Raw genomic sequence first — 18,290 nt, forward strand, 5'->3', positions numbered from 1 at the left:
AACTGGATTGTTCCAATTTTCTATTCCTACTGAATACTATTGCATGTGCCTACTCAGATGATTTTGAGAAAACAGGAGTTGCCATAGGAGGTCAGATCACAGGCACAGTAACTCTGCCAACCTGTCTCTAGGCACCCTTCAGAGGAAGGTCGAGAAATGTCACAGTTATGCATTATTATATATGAGTTAAAACAAAATAATTCCTTTCTCCTGAAGGAATCATTACGTGCCTTTTTGCATGAGGCTGTCCTTATCTTTCTTACAAATATTATTCTTTTTTAAGAAGGATATGTATGTTTATAAAAACAAATGGCAGAATGTGACTGTTGTCCTGGGACACAACATCCCACTTCAGCTGGATTACTAGCATTTTATGATCACTCAGTGTGCGTGGACGTGTATGAATAATGGCTTCTCTTTCACTGGACTGAAGGGGCAAGTTCCATAGTTGAAGCAGTGTACAGTACTGCCTTGAGGCTGTGTTTCTCTCTCATTAGTTTTATCTCACTTGACTGGTGGAAAAAGCAGTATTATCCACAATTTTGAAAATATCGTCTTAGCTGAGGGAAGGGTGTTGTGAGGTGAGAAGCGAGAATATGAGAAGTAAACAGGGGGTCATGAAATGTTTGCAGAAAGGATAAAGGATATATGCTATCAAAGGAGCATTGTAAATAAAACAAAGGTTTAGTGAAAAATAAAATGCTAGAATGACCGAAGTAAATTAACTCTGTCATGTAAGTCAGGTGCTTGAATAGAAACTGACCAAAGACTTAATTTAATGTTGTGTAAGAAAGGTTATTTCTGTTTTAGTTTAATTTTTCACAAACATTTGCATTTTTTAAAACAAACTTCAGAGTGTTTGGATTATTGGCTTATTCTGTAATCAATTTTACAGAAATAATTTATGAACTAGTAAAGAAAAAAGACAGTGTTCTATCTTTTCTGTTGCCGCTTAAATACTGATGCAGGAAATCATTTGCCCATTCTCAATTTTATTTGATAGAACAAAAACCCTAAGCAATAAAACTAAGGTCCAAGAAAAACATTTAGCTTGAAAAAAGGTTGAAAAATGTACCCTTGGAAAGACCACTGCTTACATGGGATTGTTCAACAAATTCCTGTTGTGTGAGGTTTGGCATATACTTTCTAAAAATATAAGCATCTGGGGAAACCAGACAAAGCCCAGGTCTTGGACCAAACGAGGCATGCAGCGTGAATGTGTTAGCGATTATATCCATAATGAAATATGTGCCCAAATTTAGCAGTACAAAACCCCCAATACAATATGAAAACACAGTGCGTACAGCCCTTACCATAAAATATAGCCAACAGCGAAGGTGCACACTGCAGCCAGTCCACAACTCCTGCTGGGATACTGATGATGTGTTGTTCTCATCTCGATTAATACAAAGGGCAAAACTGTTGTATGCTGAAAAAAATAAAACAAGGGGGGAAAACCAGGTGATGCAAATGATTCTCACTGCATTTCCATGCTAGTTCTACAATAAGAAACTTAATTACAAAAACCTGAAGACAATTTCTTGATGGTCTAGAAAGACAAGGTAAAATGACTCTACAAAGTCAATCAGTAACCCAAGCGATATTGTTGCTATAACATCCAATTGTTCAAGAGAGCAGAGGAAAATTGAGTGAGTAGAACATGCTTTTCCTTTTGGCGAGGAATGCAAGGTGGATACTCAGTGAGTAAAAACGGGATGTGGCATGAGGGGCATGGGTCCCAGCCCTAGTTTGGCCTTGCAATCTTTGCCACATCACAAAGTTATTTTGACCATTCAAGTTAGGAGGCAATGCATCTGATTTTCAGAGACTCTAGGCACAAACAATGCCAAATGGATGAGTATAAATGGAGGTATTTAATGCTTCTGAGAATTAGGTTTAAATGTATCTCAATCTGGGGACTTGAAAACAGGGGACATATTTTCAAATGATAGCCTGAATACCTCTGTTCCTCCATCTGTAAGACAGGAGCAATTATCTTCTTCAGAAAGGTGTTGTGAATCTTAATTTGTTAGTTGTTGTGCAAAACGGTTTTAGATTCCCAAATGAAACACATGAAAGCCAAAGCTGTAAAGAACATTTTCAGCCACTTGTCTTTATTTAGCTGTGAAAGTCCTTATTTTGTCATTTTTCCATACACATTTCCTACACTGCCCCTTCTGAGAAGGTCTGTTCATCCAATTAATGTCAGCAGCATGAAAAATTGCATCTAGCCTGCCCCCAACACTCGATGTCTAGATTTCAGAGTGCTGGCAGGCGTGAAAATATACATAAGCGAAGCACAAACGTGCCAGGAAATAAACCCCATCAGTTCTCAATACACAGCTCACCTAGAACCAGCATTATTGGTGACTCCAGAAACACGCCCTGCCTTGCCACCATGGGGACAAGTTATCGCTGGTGACTAAAGGGGATTACTTCAGTTGAGAGCGTGGTCCTGGGGCTTGGTGTGACCGCGACTGTGAACTCTCCTGTCCAGTCCACAGGGAAGTCTGCAGGTGCAAGGACTGCAAGGGCAGCCTAAGCCCTAAACCAGGTTCAATCCTTCCCCAAGCACTTGATCACCAACTGGAAAAGAAGGTTATGGCTTACATTGGCCACGTTCTGCCACCAGATGCGCACATGTAGTTCTGGGGGGAGCTGGAGGGCCAGATTTGTAAGTTTGTAATAATTATGCTGTAAACCCACACCAATTTTCACCAACGTGAAGGCAGGACAGACATGGAGTAGAAATATCCTTGTGTGGATAAGAGGTCTAAACGAGAGGAAACAGAGCAGGGTCTGAGCCTTTAACAACTGTGGAGAAGGAAGAATTGTTTGAATGGGAAATGATAAGATAATGGAAATGCTCTGGCTCAGAGATGTAATGTAATTTGAATCGGGTAACTGCTCTGATTTTCAAGGCATTAGTAATTAATGACTAGCATTTGCAGAATGTCAGGTGGATAATACAGCAGTTAGGGGAGCCTTCCATTTCTTCATCTTTAAACAACTTGTTCCGCCCCCATCCCTTTAAACAGTGTAACTCAGCATCAAGGGAACGCAAACATGTTTTACATGTGGTCTGCAATAGAGGTGCCCACTAGGAGATGAGAGGTCTATAGACTGCGCAGGACCTTCAGAGTCCTTTAACAGGGACTGACAGCAAAGCAAGCCCTGGAGGTTCACCTGTATGAATTCTTACATCTGTATGGAAAAGGTCTTCAGACAGAGATCAGTACCTCGCTCTGCAGAGCCCCCAGAGCAGGGTAGCTGGAGGCTGTGCAAACGTCTCCTGCCCTGCCTTCACAACCTCTTCAGAGAAAAAAACAGAAGACAACGAAGACTTTTAACTCCAAACCCTTGATATTTCTTGAATGATGTACTCTTGTGATCCAGTCACTTAGTCTTAACACTTCACTGTATGAATGACGGTTACAGAGCTTGTGAGCTCGGTTTCTCAATTGATATGTTTACCAATTTAGATACTGCTTGCTGATGTGCTCTTCATTGATGATAACAACTCAACAGCTTGCCAATTAAAAAGTAGTTAAAATAATTTCAGCAATCAACCCTTAATCTAGAGTCCTTTCCTCCTTCCCCGCCTCCCAATTCCTGTGGTTATATAATAAAATAGGTCATTATTTTCCTAAATTCTCCCTTCTGCTCTTTTCTACAGGTAAGGCGGTGGGGAAAAGCGGATAATGAGCTGTATCACTAAAGAGTTTATATACAAAATCCTGTCAAAAGTACAGTGCAATTAAAAGTGTAAGGAGAAAATCAGAGATGTGTATCTTTAATCTTCATCTGTTACAGCAAATGACAATGCTAACTGCAAACACTGCAGTTTTACAAATCCAGAGTATGAACTTTGGTTTAAAATGTTCTAGTGAAACTGCCACTCTAAAAAGCTGTTTCAGATGCTTTACCCAAACTACAACTAAGATAAAATTTCCCTTTCCTACATTTCAGCCCCTCCAAAAACCTTAACTTAAAAAACATGAAATTTTGTAGGCAGGGATACCTTCTGTCAAACAGTGCCAATTAAAACTCTGGAGCTATAAATACCAAATTTGAATCAGACTGGCACCTGGACTGAAGCCTAGTGAAGGTGAGCAGGGGTCAAATGTGCTTGGAGTGGGATCCATCAGGGCTGGGAAAGCTGCAGGAGGCCAGAAATTTTATACCCTCTAATGTTTTTGACACCTAATTTCTGAATAAACTTGGGCCAACGGGAATCTGAGGCTTAGAGAGAAAACAACATTCATGCTTCCTTGACCTGTTTGTTAAAGATCATGCCGTGCCGATCAAAGATGCCCAACTGGTATCTCTGGGACTGATCCCTTTTACTTACTGGCAGTTTGGAGGACAGCACAACATTTCTCACCTTGTTTGTCAAAGTATCTCCAGGGGCTTACCTGAAAGAAGACTAAGGAATGAGGAAGTTCAAATAACAAGGAGGTTTAAATGGTGAGGATGATTAGCTGCTGTAACAGCTTTCCAGTAATTGTTATTTTGCACCATTTAAAGTCTTTAAGAAAAGGGCAAATTTATAATTAAGAGTATAGCGATTAGTATAGTATTATAATAGAGTAAACTATGCTAGCACTAGTAATCAATGCTATATTGATAAGGCACTTTTATTATAGACTAAGTATTTACAAGTAAAACTGCATTTTTACCTGGACAGCTTATTCCGCTCACACTGAGACCAGCTGCTCCTGTGAGACAGTTTTGCCTGTATGACTGTGCTGACACTAGATACTTGATCTGAGCAATGATGTGGGTACGTCAGGGAGCACCCTCTCCATCAGCCGGGAAGGCGACACTCGCTGCACATGTGCCCCGCGGTGACCGCAGGCTCGGGGTAGGGGATAGCCTCCAGCTCTGCCGGGGCAGCAGCACATGTGTCCACCACACAGCACTGCTTCCCAGCGTCCCATCAGCCACAAGTGGAGAAGAAACTTGGCTTGCCGAATCTTCAGCTGCTGGTAATGATGCATGAAAACAGAGAGAAACCAGCCTGACACGCGGAGCTCAGGTGGAATTTGCAGGAAGGTTATCATATGGAGAATTTGATCCAGAAAACACTTGGGAGACTGACTCCAAAGGAGCAACCTCTGAGTGAAGCTGAATTAGCACACATTGCAAAAAAGCCACCCTGAGACCTGCAGGTGAATTAATTCCTAGAACCACTGCCATTGCTTCCTGAGAGAAACTCTGCTCATTAATGACTCTTTAAAAGGTATTTTTAAAATACGCACCACCTCCCACATGGTACGTATGTGCCTAATGACATCTGAGACTGGAAAATCACATTACAAATAGACAGAACATCTGTAATGTTGGCTTGACAAGTTGAGATTTGATGGAGGACTGTGCTTCCCCATTTTAGGTGTGTGCTGTAACTGGTAGTTGGAAAAAAAGATTTTATGCAAAGCAGGTACATTAAGAATGAGTTCTCTAATAGTCTTTAGGCAAATTAAGTGCTCATTCTTGAAAGCCTGATTATATATTTTATCTTCCAACCAGTAAGTGCTGCTTTTTTTAACACTGTTTTCATCAATACTTTGCTTGGCCTTTTCTCCTCCCTTAACTGTGTTTTAAAGGGAATGTTAAAGCTTTTAAAAAGGTGCTAAATTGACAGCTTTGTGTATTGGTATCTTCTGTCCTTAGCACAAACATGGCAGTGCTATCTTCCGAAGTCACCCAGTCCTGATCTGCAGAGACTGTCCAGAACTACCTTTACGACAAGTTCAGTCTAGCAAAGCATCTGCTTTCTCAGATGCCCAGTCAGTACGCAGAAGTTCTGCAGGGATGGTGAAACCGTTTGGGGATCACGTAAATTGTGATTATAATTCACTTCAACCAACAGAAGACTGCAACTTGTTACTCACTTTGATCAGACTAAAAAATACAGGGTATAGGACATTTTAGTTCAATGGAAATACCGTGGACCTCTACTGAGAGGGCTTCAGTGTGACATTCAGCCCATGTTTTTAAGTCAGCAAAAGCCCAGTGACAAGAAAGGAGGCCTTGCAGCTTTGACGTCACCAACATTTTAACTGATGGACTGGGAGCCTCCTGGAAGTGCTGGTGCTCCCTGGAACAAGGCGGCTGCAGATGGGTCTTCACCCACAGAACTTATGCACCCTGGGACCTGGAGGGCTGCGTCCGCCACCCGAACCTGTGTCTGCGTCAAAGCCTCTGCCCTGGCAGGGGCAGCTGCTCCAACATCTGCTGGGGAAACTGCCCTGCGGCACGCTGCCACCGTGCCTGAGACTTACACGGGTATGAATTTGATGGAGGCCCCCTTCTTTGCACCCTGCTGCGTGAGCTGCTGTTCAAACTGCTGCGTCTGCTGGCTGCCCCTGCTTTCCGTCTTTCTAAATTCCTCTCTAAAATCTAGTTTCCACCAATAGGATGTTACCCTTCACTTTTTTTTCTGAGCTCACAACCAGATCATGTGTTGTTTAACAGCTGCTGCATGTCAGAATGAGTGAAGCAATCCATCTGCATCTCCTTCTTACCTCTCAGGGGTTTGTGCAGCACCTTGAGATTAAAGATTTTACAGAAACGACCAGCAAAATGATGTATGCCCATTCCTCTTAATTTAAAATCACTACTGGTGTATTCACTTTGGAAACCAGTACTAATAGGCCTAAAAATACCTACAGTTGTAGTCAGCGCCATTTGTAGAGTAATAGCAGTAATAAAGCTGCATTTTCTGCATGCTCCTAGCAGAGTAATGTGGAGAACCAGATCAGAAACTAGTAAAACAAGGGGCACAATTATGATTTACTCGTTGAGAAACTTCTAAGAAAGGAACAGCTGGCAAGAGTATTTATGTGTCATCTGAAGGATAATACCTTCCACCAAGGCAGCCTAATCTATAAAGAGAGCAGCAGGATATCAGAGCTGGATACATAATAAATTGGAATCCTTGAGTGGGTCTGAGCCCTTCTGAGACTGAAAGCGCTGGTAGCACTTTTCCTCTTACAAATGAGAAATTATGACTATTAACTGAGACATGCTGATGCACAGGATGCACTCCAAGGCAGCCACAGACGGCTCGTTAATTGTTATTGTAGGTTGGAGGGAGGAAGAAGTATTGTATGATCTAAACAAAGACCAATACCCTATTAATGCCACAAAACACACAAGAGCCAGAGATAACCATTTTCAATCAATATAAGAGTGTACCATTCTTTGAAAAGAAAATTAACACTTCCTCTTTAATGTTACCCTGTCTTTTCCTCTTTTCTGTAGATAAATACAGTGGACACGGCATATCTGACTTAACAGGAATTGTATCATTTTTTCCATGCATACCTAATGTTGACAGGTTTGTTCTTGTTGTTTCTGATACATGCAGTACAGACTATATATTGAAATAGCAGTGTCAATCTGATCTCACGCCTATGACTCTACTAGTGTCAGGGAGATTATATATAGGTGTTTATCTATAGAATTTCCACACCGCCAATCACTGAAGCACTTCACAACACCTCAAAAGCATTACTAAACATACCCTCACAGCAGCCCTGATCTGTAGGGGTAGGATATCCTATCCCCATTTTGCAGGAGGGTAAGATGGAGATGGCATGCCTCCCTCGAGGTTACGTAGGGTAGCTATGGAGGAACGGAGAACCGTATCATATACCTCGGTTCCATTCCTGGGTGTCAGCCCAAGATGAGCAAACACATATAGAGAAGTAACAAGAATTTGGTATGAAAGCCGATCTACTCATTCAAGTTTATAGCTCTGAGATATCTTGGCCCTTTCAGCATCTCTCAGTTGTTACCTTGATCAACCCTCTGTCCTGGTTCCCCTCTGCTTTTGAAGGCTTCTTCAGTTGCCTCCCTCTGAGCTGTCTGTCTCTCCCCCATCTCAGCTCCTGCTGCTTCAAGCTGCTTCCTTGCAGGTCCCATCCTACCAGGCCAAGCGACCCGTCTGTGCCCTCCTGGCCCTGATTCAGCAGCTCCCAGGGCAACGCATCCTTGCTTCTGTCTTGGCCTCTTTCAGTCACCACAGGTCTTCCCTTCACATCCAGCAGTGTGTTTGGCAGGCACAGGTAATGCCTTAACTTGACACATCAAAATCTTGATCACTTGGACTTGAAACAAGATGATGGCAGGGATGGGACGGGACAGGACATGGCACATCTGGTATAGCAAAATTGTGCAAAACCAGTGCCACGTTGCCAAATGGAACGGCATTGTTACATGTTTAATTTTCTTTAAATTTGTATAATTCAATATAACTACTTTAACGCATGTCATGTATCCAGATATCATTAAACACGTGCAAAGTGCAATGTCACATAATTCACCTCTCTCCTTTTGCTGGGATCCCTTAGCTAGGCTTTCTGTTTCTTCCGTGCCGTGCCCAAACTCCCTGGTCAGCTCCTGACAGCGTGCACCGCACTACTGTTAGGAGACTTTTAAAATACAAGAGAATCAACAAAGCCCAGATTCTGTGCACTCAGCCACAGCTGAGCAAACCCTGCGACCCCCAATTTACTTTCAACCTCAAGTCCTTATTTTTGCCACAAAATCCTTAGAAAAAACACGCCACTAACAATGCGGAACATACACACACACACATCCTGTGCAAGGATCACTCATTAATCACAATGTAAAATAAGTTTTCTACATATTTTGTTCTACTTATTTGCCTCTTACCAGTTAAACCACTTGCCCTAGAATTTCTTAAACCACTATTTGCAAAAAGGTTTATCTAGGCAAAGGAATATATTATTGTCTCTTACAATTATCCTTAAAATCAATGTTTATACACACACACTTACATGTATCACAGAGATTTAATTTGCATGAATGAATGTTGATTGTTTATGCAGGTCATGCTGAAAAAGTGCTAGTAAAATCATTAAGCCTCATGTACTCCTAGCACAAAAATCACTAAACAAAGCTTGCAGGTGTATTTTAGCAATGGTTTAAAACAATTTTACTCATATGGAAAATAGCATTCCTCTCCTTGGAAAGCCAACTCCTTCCATATCATGAGTCTAGCTGCACAAGCCTCAAAAGGAGAAAATAATTTGTATCAGTATGTTTTCTAAATCTCTTTAACTGACTTGAAAAGTTTGTCTGTACATAAAATGTGCCATGTTAAATTCTAATATCTGGCAATCTCCCAGGGTTAGCACTAAGGCTTTCACAGAAGGTTATTTTTGGCTTCATGATAGCCAAAGTATCCTCTTTCTAACCTGAAGACATTGGACTCTGAATCTGTCACTGGTCCAGGACTGAATATTACTTGTCCTGGGCTTTAGGCCACTGTAATTTGGGGAAAGAAATTCCACATTTGGGAAAATCAAGAAACCATTATTTGGCAGTTTCTTTTTCAAATGGTGGCTCTTTGATGCTATTCGGAAATTTAAAATCTTGGAAGTGGTTACTGAGGAGGTGGATTTATTGGGTGTTGTGCAGGTGAGGTAGCCAAAGGTCAAACTTTGGTCTATCACATGGGGACTGCAACTATCTGCAACTTGGTTCAAACAATTTATCTCACAAGACATTGTCATTATCTTTATTTAATTATTTCTTTATATTATACATGCAAACTCCTTTAATAAATAGCTCTGGAGGACGTAACCTCCTAAGCTTTTTTGTTCTCATATTACAGAAAGCAGTAGCAGACTAACGTGAGCGTGGTCTCATTCCTGCACCCAGCGATCTGTCTGTAACTAGTTTTGCATGACGTGCATTGCCCTGCATCTTCTAAATAGCGCGTACTCCACTGCGAAGCAGAGGTGCATGAGGGAAGAGCTTCTCAAGCAATGGTGCACGTGCCCCTGGCCAAAGCGCTGCACTAGCATCAGCTCCACATTCCTCCAGCCTGTGCAACGGCACGGGGCTGAGCTGTGCGGCAGCAGCTGGACGCTGGCAGCTGCTGCCGAGTGACCTGATGACCGGTGATAGGCCGTGGCCGGGCACCAAAGCAGCTCTCAGCTCTGCACTCGGCTTTGCTGACAGCACCTGCTGCAGGAAAAAAATACTGCTGGTCTTGCACTCCGTGCTAAGGATGCAGAAGCCAGGCCAAGGCAGGGTCTAGAGGTACCGCAAGATTAGTAAGACCAGGAGTGATGTGCTTTCAGTGGGTAAGGCACTAGCATGTGCTGGGATGCAGGGAAGTGAGGGTATGTGGTGGGGGTGTAGGGAAGGCAGGAGGCATGGGCTGAGGTCCTGCATTCGTTGAGGGGCAGATGGGGCAGCAGGTATGGTTGGTACACTTGTTGAGGGGCAAAATGAGTTTGTGCAGGAAGGCAGGGGAAGAAAGATGGACGTGCAGCCCTCCTTGTGTGTCTCCTAGAGCTGCTTCTCCTCTGCAAAGAAGGCACGTAAGCAAACAAGCCTGGGGAACATCCTGAACTAAGGTCTTCTGTCACGAAAACACACTGACATTCCCTACTTGTTTTACCCACTATATGACATACTTTATTTAGGAGAATCATTCCATTTCAAATACAATTAGTTCTAAATGCTATTGTTCATGTTAAAACAATTGTTACTTTGATTGATAGTAAAAACCTACACACCATAGTAAAGGCAGCAATGTCGGACACAAAGACATTACAAAATCTATAACCTGACCCTTTTAAACCTGACTTGAACCATCAGATTTGACTTATGAGACTAGTTACAATAGTGCTTCATGCAAAAAGCATTAGGTTAATGCTGGATCAGGCAAAGTTGCCAAACACACCCTGGCATAATTAATCAAGAATATTTCAAAAACAGATCGCCTCCAAGAGGTTATTGATTTCCTGTCATGACACGTTTTCCTCATGAGGTGCTACAATACTATGTATCTGAGATGTGTTGGCGTGTATTTTTCAGTGACTAAGCCTTGATCTATCTTCCTGGATCCCTGCCATCGGTGCACTGACATCTGCAACTACTCATGTTTGACAGTCTCATGCATGAGCTATGTGGCTTCCAACTTGGATGGGATTAGTATAGGAGACTTTCTGAATACTTGAAATGTAATTGAAAGCAGATAAATACAAGGGTCTCAAGAGGGTGGCATACTTTTTACAAATGGAATCACATTAAATCACGCATATACATGCTTAGACTGAGAAAGATCTCAGTGTTAACCAGTATAGTATGCAAGAAAGTGTTTGCCCTTGTTCTTAAATATGTGTGAATCCTGATAACGTCACATCTTTCTAAAATCCAAGTATGCTGAATGACTAAAGTGTGGTTTAGACAAGCATGAAAAGGTACACATCTGGGGAGAGGGTGGGGGAAGAGGAACGCATTTGGAGACTGGCAGGTGTTTTGCCTTTCATCCATGCTTGAACTAAGGCATTCATGTCTTCTGTGAACTATCCCTGCCAAGTGATGAGAGCTGAAGACAAACTATACATCATGTAACTCAAGATTATACTGTTATAGTGTCAAATGTCAGCAAATAAGAAATGATGTTTTCTTTTAGAGCAAAATTCAATCACATTCCTTACATAGAACACATTTCTATTTACCTGTTTTTCTCAGAAAACGTGGACATTGATATCGTAATCTGTAAATGTATTTCTATACATATTGACTGAATACTGTAAAATAGAGCATGTAAATAAAACTGATGTTAGCACTGCTGTACAGAGTTTATCTTTCACATTTCCTTACTTTTTTGGACTTTGAACTCTGCAAATATAAGTAATCTTGCTTTAACGCAGATAATGCAGAGCTCGATAAATCTTTTAATGGGAAATGGCCTGCTATTTTCCTGCTGTCAAATACCTGTTTGAGTATTGCAGTGGTGGGCAATATATGAGCATCACAAGAGGACAGCGATACTTAACATATGTGATATCAAAGGGCTCCAAGACGATCAGGTTGCAGTGGAGCTGTGATACCCAGAGTATTAAAGCTATGGGCTTCTCTGTGTTGTTTTGCAGAGTCTGACCTGATTTTTTCTGTCCACCTTAACCTTGATATGCCTGTCTCTGCTTCCCTCACTAACAGCTCTGTCCCCAGCCAGGCTGATCTCACTGAGCTATCAGTGACCAGCATGGCTTTTCTATTTCAGATGTGAAAAACGAAGAAGAGCCAATGGAAATGAGATGTGATTCTTCTTACCACACGGTAGCATTTTTCCTAGCAAGGAGGGGAGCAGAACTGTCACATATGTAAGGTCAGTGGTTCCTGGGAGAGCAGTAGGTGAGCGGGAGGGCTGCAGTGGGATGAGTGGTCTCATGTGTCATACTCTGGAGAACCCTGGAGGAAGGAGGGCTTCTTACTCTGCCTGGTGTCGCAGCTCCTGTCATGGAATAAAGTCCTCAAGGACTTCTGCTCCAGCCTGCCAGCAACAGAAACCAGCTGAGGTCTGAAGTAGTTAATGTGAGGTACCCCTTGGTCTCCTTCCCAGGATCCTGCTACATGTGGTCTGAGAAGTTCAACAGTTTGGTGATACTTGTAGTATCACAATGAATTTTTCTGGTACTAGACAATTTATCTGTATTCCCCTATTGCCACAGGGATTCAAGACAGAACTTCCTTTGCAGCACCTGCTCATAAAGCTGTACAATCAGTCACCTGTAAAGTTTTCCCATGTATCCTTCAGCTGATCTCTTCTGTGCTGGGGGATGGATGCCAGTATTGGGACTGAGGTCACCCACACATGCAAGTGTTCATGACACTTTTTCTTTAAACATAAGAAGTCTCTTTTTTAACTGTGAGGGTGATCAGACACTGAAAATGGTTGCCCAGAGAGGTTGCGGAGTCTCCATCCTTGGCAATATTCAAAACCTGACTGGACATTGCCCTAGGCCGCTGGCTCTAGCTGACCCTGCTTGAGCAGGGGGGTTGGACAAGACGATCTCCACGGGTGCCTTCCCACCTCAGCCACTCTGTGATTCTATGACCCCATGTCCCTAATTGCCTGGCTGTTATGGTCTCTGGCCTTTATATCCAGTCTTGTCAGTCCTCAGTACCTCTTCTTCCATCTCCCCTCCCTGGCCAAGGCTGGGTCTGTAAAAAGTTGCTGCGTTTTGTACATGGTCATTGATACCATCCCCTTGGTTCTCTGGGGTGAGAGCAGAAAAGGAGAGCTCAATCACCCTGACCGGCAGCATTTCCACCCTGTGCACTTCAGAAGTCTCTCTTGTTCAGACTCTCAGAGTATTTTCTAAATAGCCCTGTAACTGTCACCATTTTGCAGCTGAGGAACAGAGGGACGACAGGAAGGCCCCAGTTCTACATGTGGTTTCCTCACTGTAATGATCCCATTGTGTGTGAACATGTGTTTGAGGTGGAAGATTATGGAAATGCCTTTCAGGTGGGAATGGACTGGCCAGTCACTAGACACATTTCATAATGTTATCTGTAACATTGTTCTGTTGCAACTAAAATACTCAGAGTGACTACCAGTGCAAGAATTGCAGAGTAAACCCTTACAAACAAGGAAGATCACTACAAATGTGTCACTGAAGAGGAATAACAGTGATTCCAAGCTACCTGAGACTGATTGACAGAAGCCTTATACTGGAGAATGGCATCTGTTGGGAAGGGGAAAATGCACATTTAATTAAGAGCACTCCAACTCCACAGCAGTGATATTTTTCCACTGGGAGGGGGCAATAAAGATAACCTCGTTGCTAAGGGAAAGACTAGAGAACTGCCTCAAGCGCGTCCGACCGGAGTGCAGGTGTGGGAGCCAGCATGGCGGGCCAGGTGGGCACAGGAAGCTGGAGAGAAGGAGACCTCTTGAAAACAGCAGGTTAGCTGAGAAAGGCTGGTTAGGGCTTCCATCTCCAGAACCAGAGCTGCAGCTGCACTGGCTGAAAGACAGACTTGCTCAGATTTGGATCTGTGCCCAGCCAGGACAACAAGGTATGAGGAGCCCATGGTGGGGACAGCAAGGATGGCGGCTACCCTCCCAGGCCTGAGATGGAGGACTGAGTTAAGAGCATTGCAAAGGCATGCCAGAAGGAGAAGAGACTTACCAAATACTGTTGGTTTGTTCTTATTTCCCCACCACCACCACCAATAAGGTTGTCTTTGCTTTAAGCCCTTGGAGCCACCGCTAGCAAGCAGTTAAGCACTGCTGCTTAGGGGCACCCATGTGTGTAATTCACTTCTGCAAGTTTCTAGGCAGGGTCTTATGCCAGTGTTATTTTCAGCAAGAATACCTAAGTGATCGAACCCGGCCCATTTGACTGACAGCAGTGCTGGGTAGAGAGGGTACATAATGTACGCCCACACCAGACTGCGCGCTCGGCCCTCTTGTTTCTCCTCTGCTGCTGCTGTAGCACATTCTTAGTGAGTTACTAAACTTTGTATTGGCATTTCTGCAGAACGTACCTGGCAGTAGACTGGTATTAGTATTTTAATTACTTGACCTATTGGCCTACCTTGTTTAGGAGTCTTCTTTAGCCCTATAACCAACTTCTTAATGCTCTCCGCTATTGAACAAAATTAAAACATAAGGAAAAGCTTGCCGCACTGATGAAATGTCTAAGAGCAGCGGAACTACTATAAAAAGACTTGAAACTATATTATGGTCCTTAGATAAATCCTAAACTTTAAACAGATTATCTCTAGTACATCCTCCAGTGTGTGACACTGCTTTCGCATCTCAGGAATATCAGTTACCACTTTGCCATTTTACTGCAAAAAAAAGAGCAAAACAAAACCAAACCCCCGGTCTTCTTAGCAAACTGGGACAAAAAGTACATTAAAAGACCCTAGATAACCGACAGTCACTATGGGATCAGCAGGGATTACCACAGTATAATTCCTTGTGATGGTGGTATATCATTAGTCTTATTAATAATTAAAATAACTTCTGACTGTCAGTATGCTTTATAAAAACTCTAATTAACCCTTATAACATTTCTGTGAAACGGGAGAAAAGAATAAAAGCACTTTATCAGTGAAGAAATGCACACAAAGAAAGAAAACGCATCCTGTCTAAACCAAGGTGATAGGCAATCAGTGATGGATTTTGTACTGGAATGCGGGTGTTGGCGATGCCTTCGACTGGGCTCAGCCCACGCCACCACACCGCTCCCCTGTCAGGAGATCAAAGTCGGAAGAGTCCTGGTGGGAAGTCCACAGCTACTTAAGGGCTTGAACATACTGACCTCAAACATTCATGGCAGCGGGAGAAGACAATCATGTGGATAAAATCCAATAGTTTAGGCACCCAATCAAAGCAGATTATTTCAAAACTTTTTATTAAATGTGAGCCCATCTGCCTCTCTAAATGTCAACGTAGACATGCTACAAAAAGGCCAGAGAAATACTTGGGCTGTTCCCTGTGAAATTTATTCTTGTTCTGACCCCTCTCTGCTGCTGAAAGCAGAGAGCAACCGGGGGCTTAAAACTAATGGACTTTAGCTTCAGGGCAACTTTAGACAGGGTCCATGAATGTGAGCACAGGCTTAGCAGCATGGATCCCAGTGACTCATACGGTTGAGATTCAAGGATTCATGGCATGCCTTCAGCTAGGCATATCTTGGGAAGCAGAAAGGATGCAGGAGCTGGTTAGGGAGCCAGGAACATCACAATAACGGGATGGGAAGGAGTTCCTGTACTATTTCCAATCTCCCCTTCCCAGGAAAAGTCACAACACATTTAGGAATAACCAGAAGTCTAAAGAAACTAATAGAAACTGCACTTTGGTCTCCTCCTCCAGCCTGCCTTCAGATGGGATCAAGGGGCTGAAATGACTCTAGCAACATTAGTGGATGACCTCATGGTGGCTATGGACATACTACAGACCTCTATGCCACAACCGCTGTCTAAACAAATACTCTCTCCGTCTCTCCCACATAACAGCCGAGAACCTGGCAAACACCAACCAGCCTTTAGAACTCCCGTAAAGCAGGGAAGCGCTGTCCGTGTTTTAAAAGGAGAACTGAGTTATCAAAATTGTAAATTATTTGCACACAGTATGTAAGTGGCGTGACTAGGAACTGCGCCTTGGTCCTTCAGGAAACCTCCTCTACTGATCCTTCTCCTCTACTGGTAGCTGAGACACAAGCTCCTTCCCCCAGGCAGAAGGATCTCCCTCTGTGCCGGGGAGAATGAGCTGGCAGTGGGGCATGAGTGCTCTCTCAGCTGAGCCCCACTGCATGGCTGGGTGCTGGTGACCGGGGGGCATAATGCTGCAACTGCTTCCTTCACCCAAGCAGGACTTAAGGAGCTCTCTACTGTACTTCCCCCAGTGTGCTTTACAGATGATGGACTGTTTTGGCCAAAAAGTGGAGAGGCCTTCTCACTCTGCATCTGGGAGAGGTCAACAGCTCCTCTAACCAGTAAATCCTTGTCTGAGAGTTGAGAATTGCAGATATGGTATTAAAACAATTGTTTACAGCTGCTTTTGTGGGGGGAGGGTTAATACAAAAATCTCCCATTTTTGAGAAATGAAAGCAATGTGGATTTAGGCTTTCTTTTTTTTTATCTTGAAAGAAAAAAACAGTTCTAGTTTCCCCCCCTGAAAAATAAAAAATAATTGAAGTATTTATTTGATTCAATCTGAAAAGCCATTTTTCATTAAAAAGTAGTCTGAATTTAATATATGACCAGCTCTGGTGGTAAAGTAATTGACCACCGATGTTGAAAAAATGTCCCAATGCCTACTAGAATTCCTTTGTGAAGAACAGATGCATCTAGTGGGACTGAAATATAGTTGAAATAGGAGAAAATATTTGGAAGATCTTGCTAAAAGTCATTTTTCATCAAGGACATTAGCACTCTATTTGTCAAAGCATTCAGAAAGCTCCTTAATTCTGCTGGACTCATTGCTAATGCTGCTGCCTATGTTGGGACAGTAATAATCTCCCATTTAATAGGAAGCCACATTCTTTCATTTTGGGTGAGGATTTGCAAATGGTGGTCTATTCATTCATTTATCAATTCCAGATGTATTAAATAGTCTTTCAAACTGGAAGTGGGGAAACAAAAATTAGATTAATTGTAATATGGCAACAGTCTTCAGTACATTATACCATGCTTTCTACCCTCTGAGGACTCCTAAGTCACTTCAACTACCATTTTGGTGCCTTGGTTGTACTGAGAGCAGGGAAACCTCCAGCCCTGACTTCATTCGGGATGAGCCACCACCACCTGAAGTGTTCTTTGTCTTCCTACCTTTCACCTGTCTTTTTTCTATAAAATCCCTCTTTCCCTTTCTACTTCCAGCCTCATACTGTCTGGATGCTGCTCTGCTCCTTCATTCCCTCTCCACTTGTGCTGCGTGGTGTGAAGATGGGTGTAAACAAGGTCTTCATAAGTGGATGTCCTGTCTGGCTTTTGGTAGGGAAGAAATTCCCTGTCCTGCCTGTCTTCTTTATGCTCTATTCCAGTACCAGACACAAGAGAAGCTACCGCTTCATTCATAGCCACAGGGAGAGGCAGGCTTTCTAGAGACAGTGCAGCTATGAGGTCCTCCAAAGAGGATAGATCATACAAGTTGGAGAAAAGCATTCTTGGTTAAGGATGCTCAAGTTTAAAATGTGGAGTGGGAGAAAAGTAAATTAACCATATCATTGGTATTTTTAACGCTGTGAAAGGCAGTATTTTCCCAGTCTTGCAAGGACAGAAAAAAAAGAAAAAGGAAGCAGTGGCAAAAATCAAACCAACCAAGCACCCAAAGCTCAGGGAACATAAAGGGGGGAGGCAAAGTGCAGAAGCCACTAGAGACAATGCATTGCACATCACAAGTGCCAGTTCTTGCTGTTAATATGGCACAAACTATTTATGCTCCCTGCTTACTTCTCAGTGAGAGATGGGCAACTTACCTTGCATCTTGAGCGGGCGTGTGCGAGGCAAAAGCATACAGATAGACATAACAGAGCAGATGGAGAACATGAGTCAAAGCACGAGCTGTAAACAGACGTTACAGAAGAGTATAGGTGGAAGAAGACTATTTTTTATTAAGTGCATTTCCTTAGGAGCCTATTCCTATTTCCTTAGGAGCCTATTCCTTTAGCATAGGGAAACAGTCCTTCTTGTAAGGAACGGAAAAATATTTGTTTTACTGATTGCTTTGGTAGAACTGTAAGTTTTGGGAATCCGAACTGTAAGATGAAAGCTCAGCACGGATAATGATATTTGCGTAGGATGTATGTATCTTAGCCTGGAGGCTGACACAGGCTGAAAATGTAACATACAAGCTGTATATTTCAAAGAGAACATACACAGCTTTCCAGCATTTTCTCATTTCCGTTTCAGTTCTTCATTCTTAGAATCATAGAATCATAAAATAGTTTGGGTTGGAAGGGACCTCTAAAGGTCATCTAGTCCACCCCCCCTGCCGT

General features: G+C 42.8%; 1 protein-coding gene across 1 annotated transcript in view; it reads right to left on the minus strand.

Annotated features, from left to right (window-relative positions):
• Positions 1-18,290, minus strand: part of AIG1 (androgen induced 1) — a 130,987-nt gene that overhangs the window by 12,471 nt on the left and 100,226 nt on the right. Inside the window, exon 4 of the mRNA XM_009281450.2 lies at positions 1,314-1,429. Within this exon, the coding sequence (XP_009279725.1) occupies positions 1,314-1,429 (116 nt within the window). The remainder of the gene's footprint in view (positions 1-1,313; positions 1,430-18,290) is intronic.

The sequence above is a fragment of the Aptenodytes forsteri genome, unplaced genomic scaffold (assembly GCF_000699145.1).
Source record: "Aptenodytes forsteri isolate BGI_AS27 unplaced genomic scaffold, ASM69914v1 Scaffold82, whole genome shotgun sequence".
NCBI classification, from domain to species: Eukaryota; Metazoa; Chordata; class Aves; order Sphenisciformes; family Spheniscidae; genus Aptenodytes; species Aptenodytes forsteri.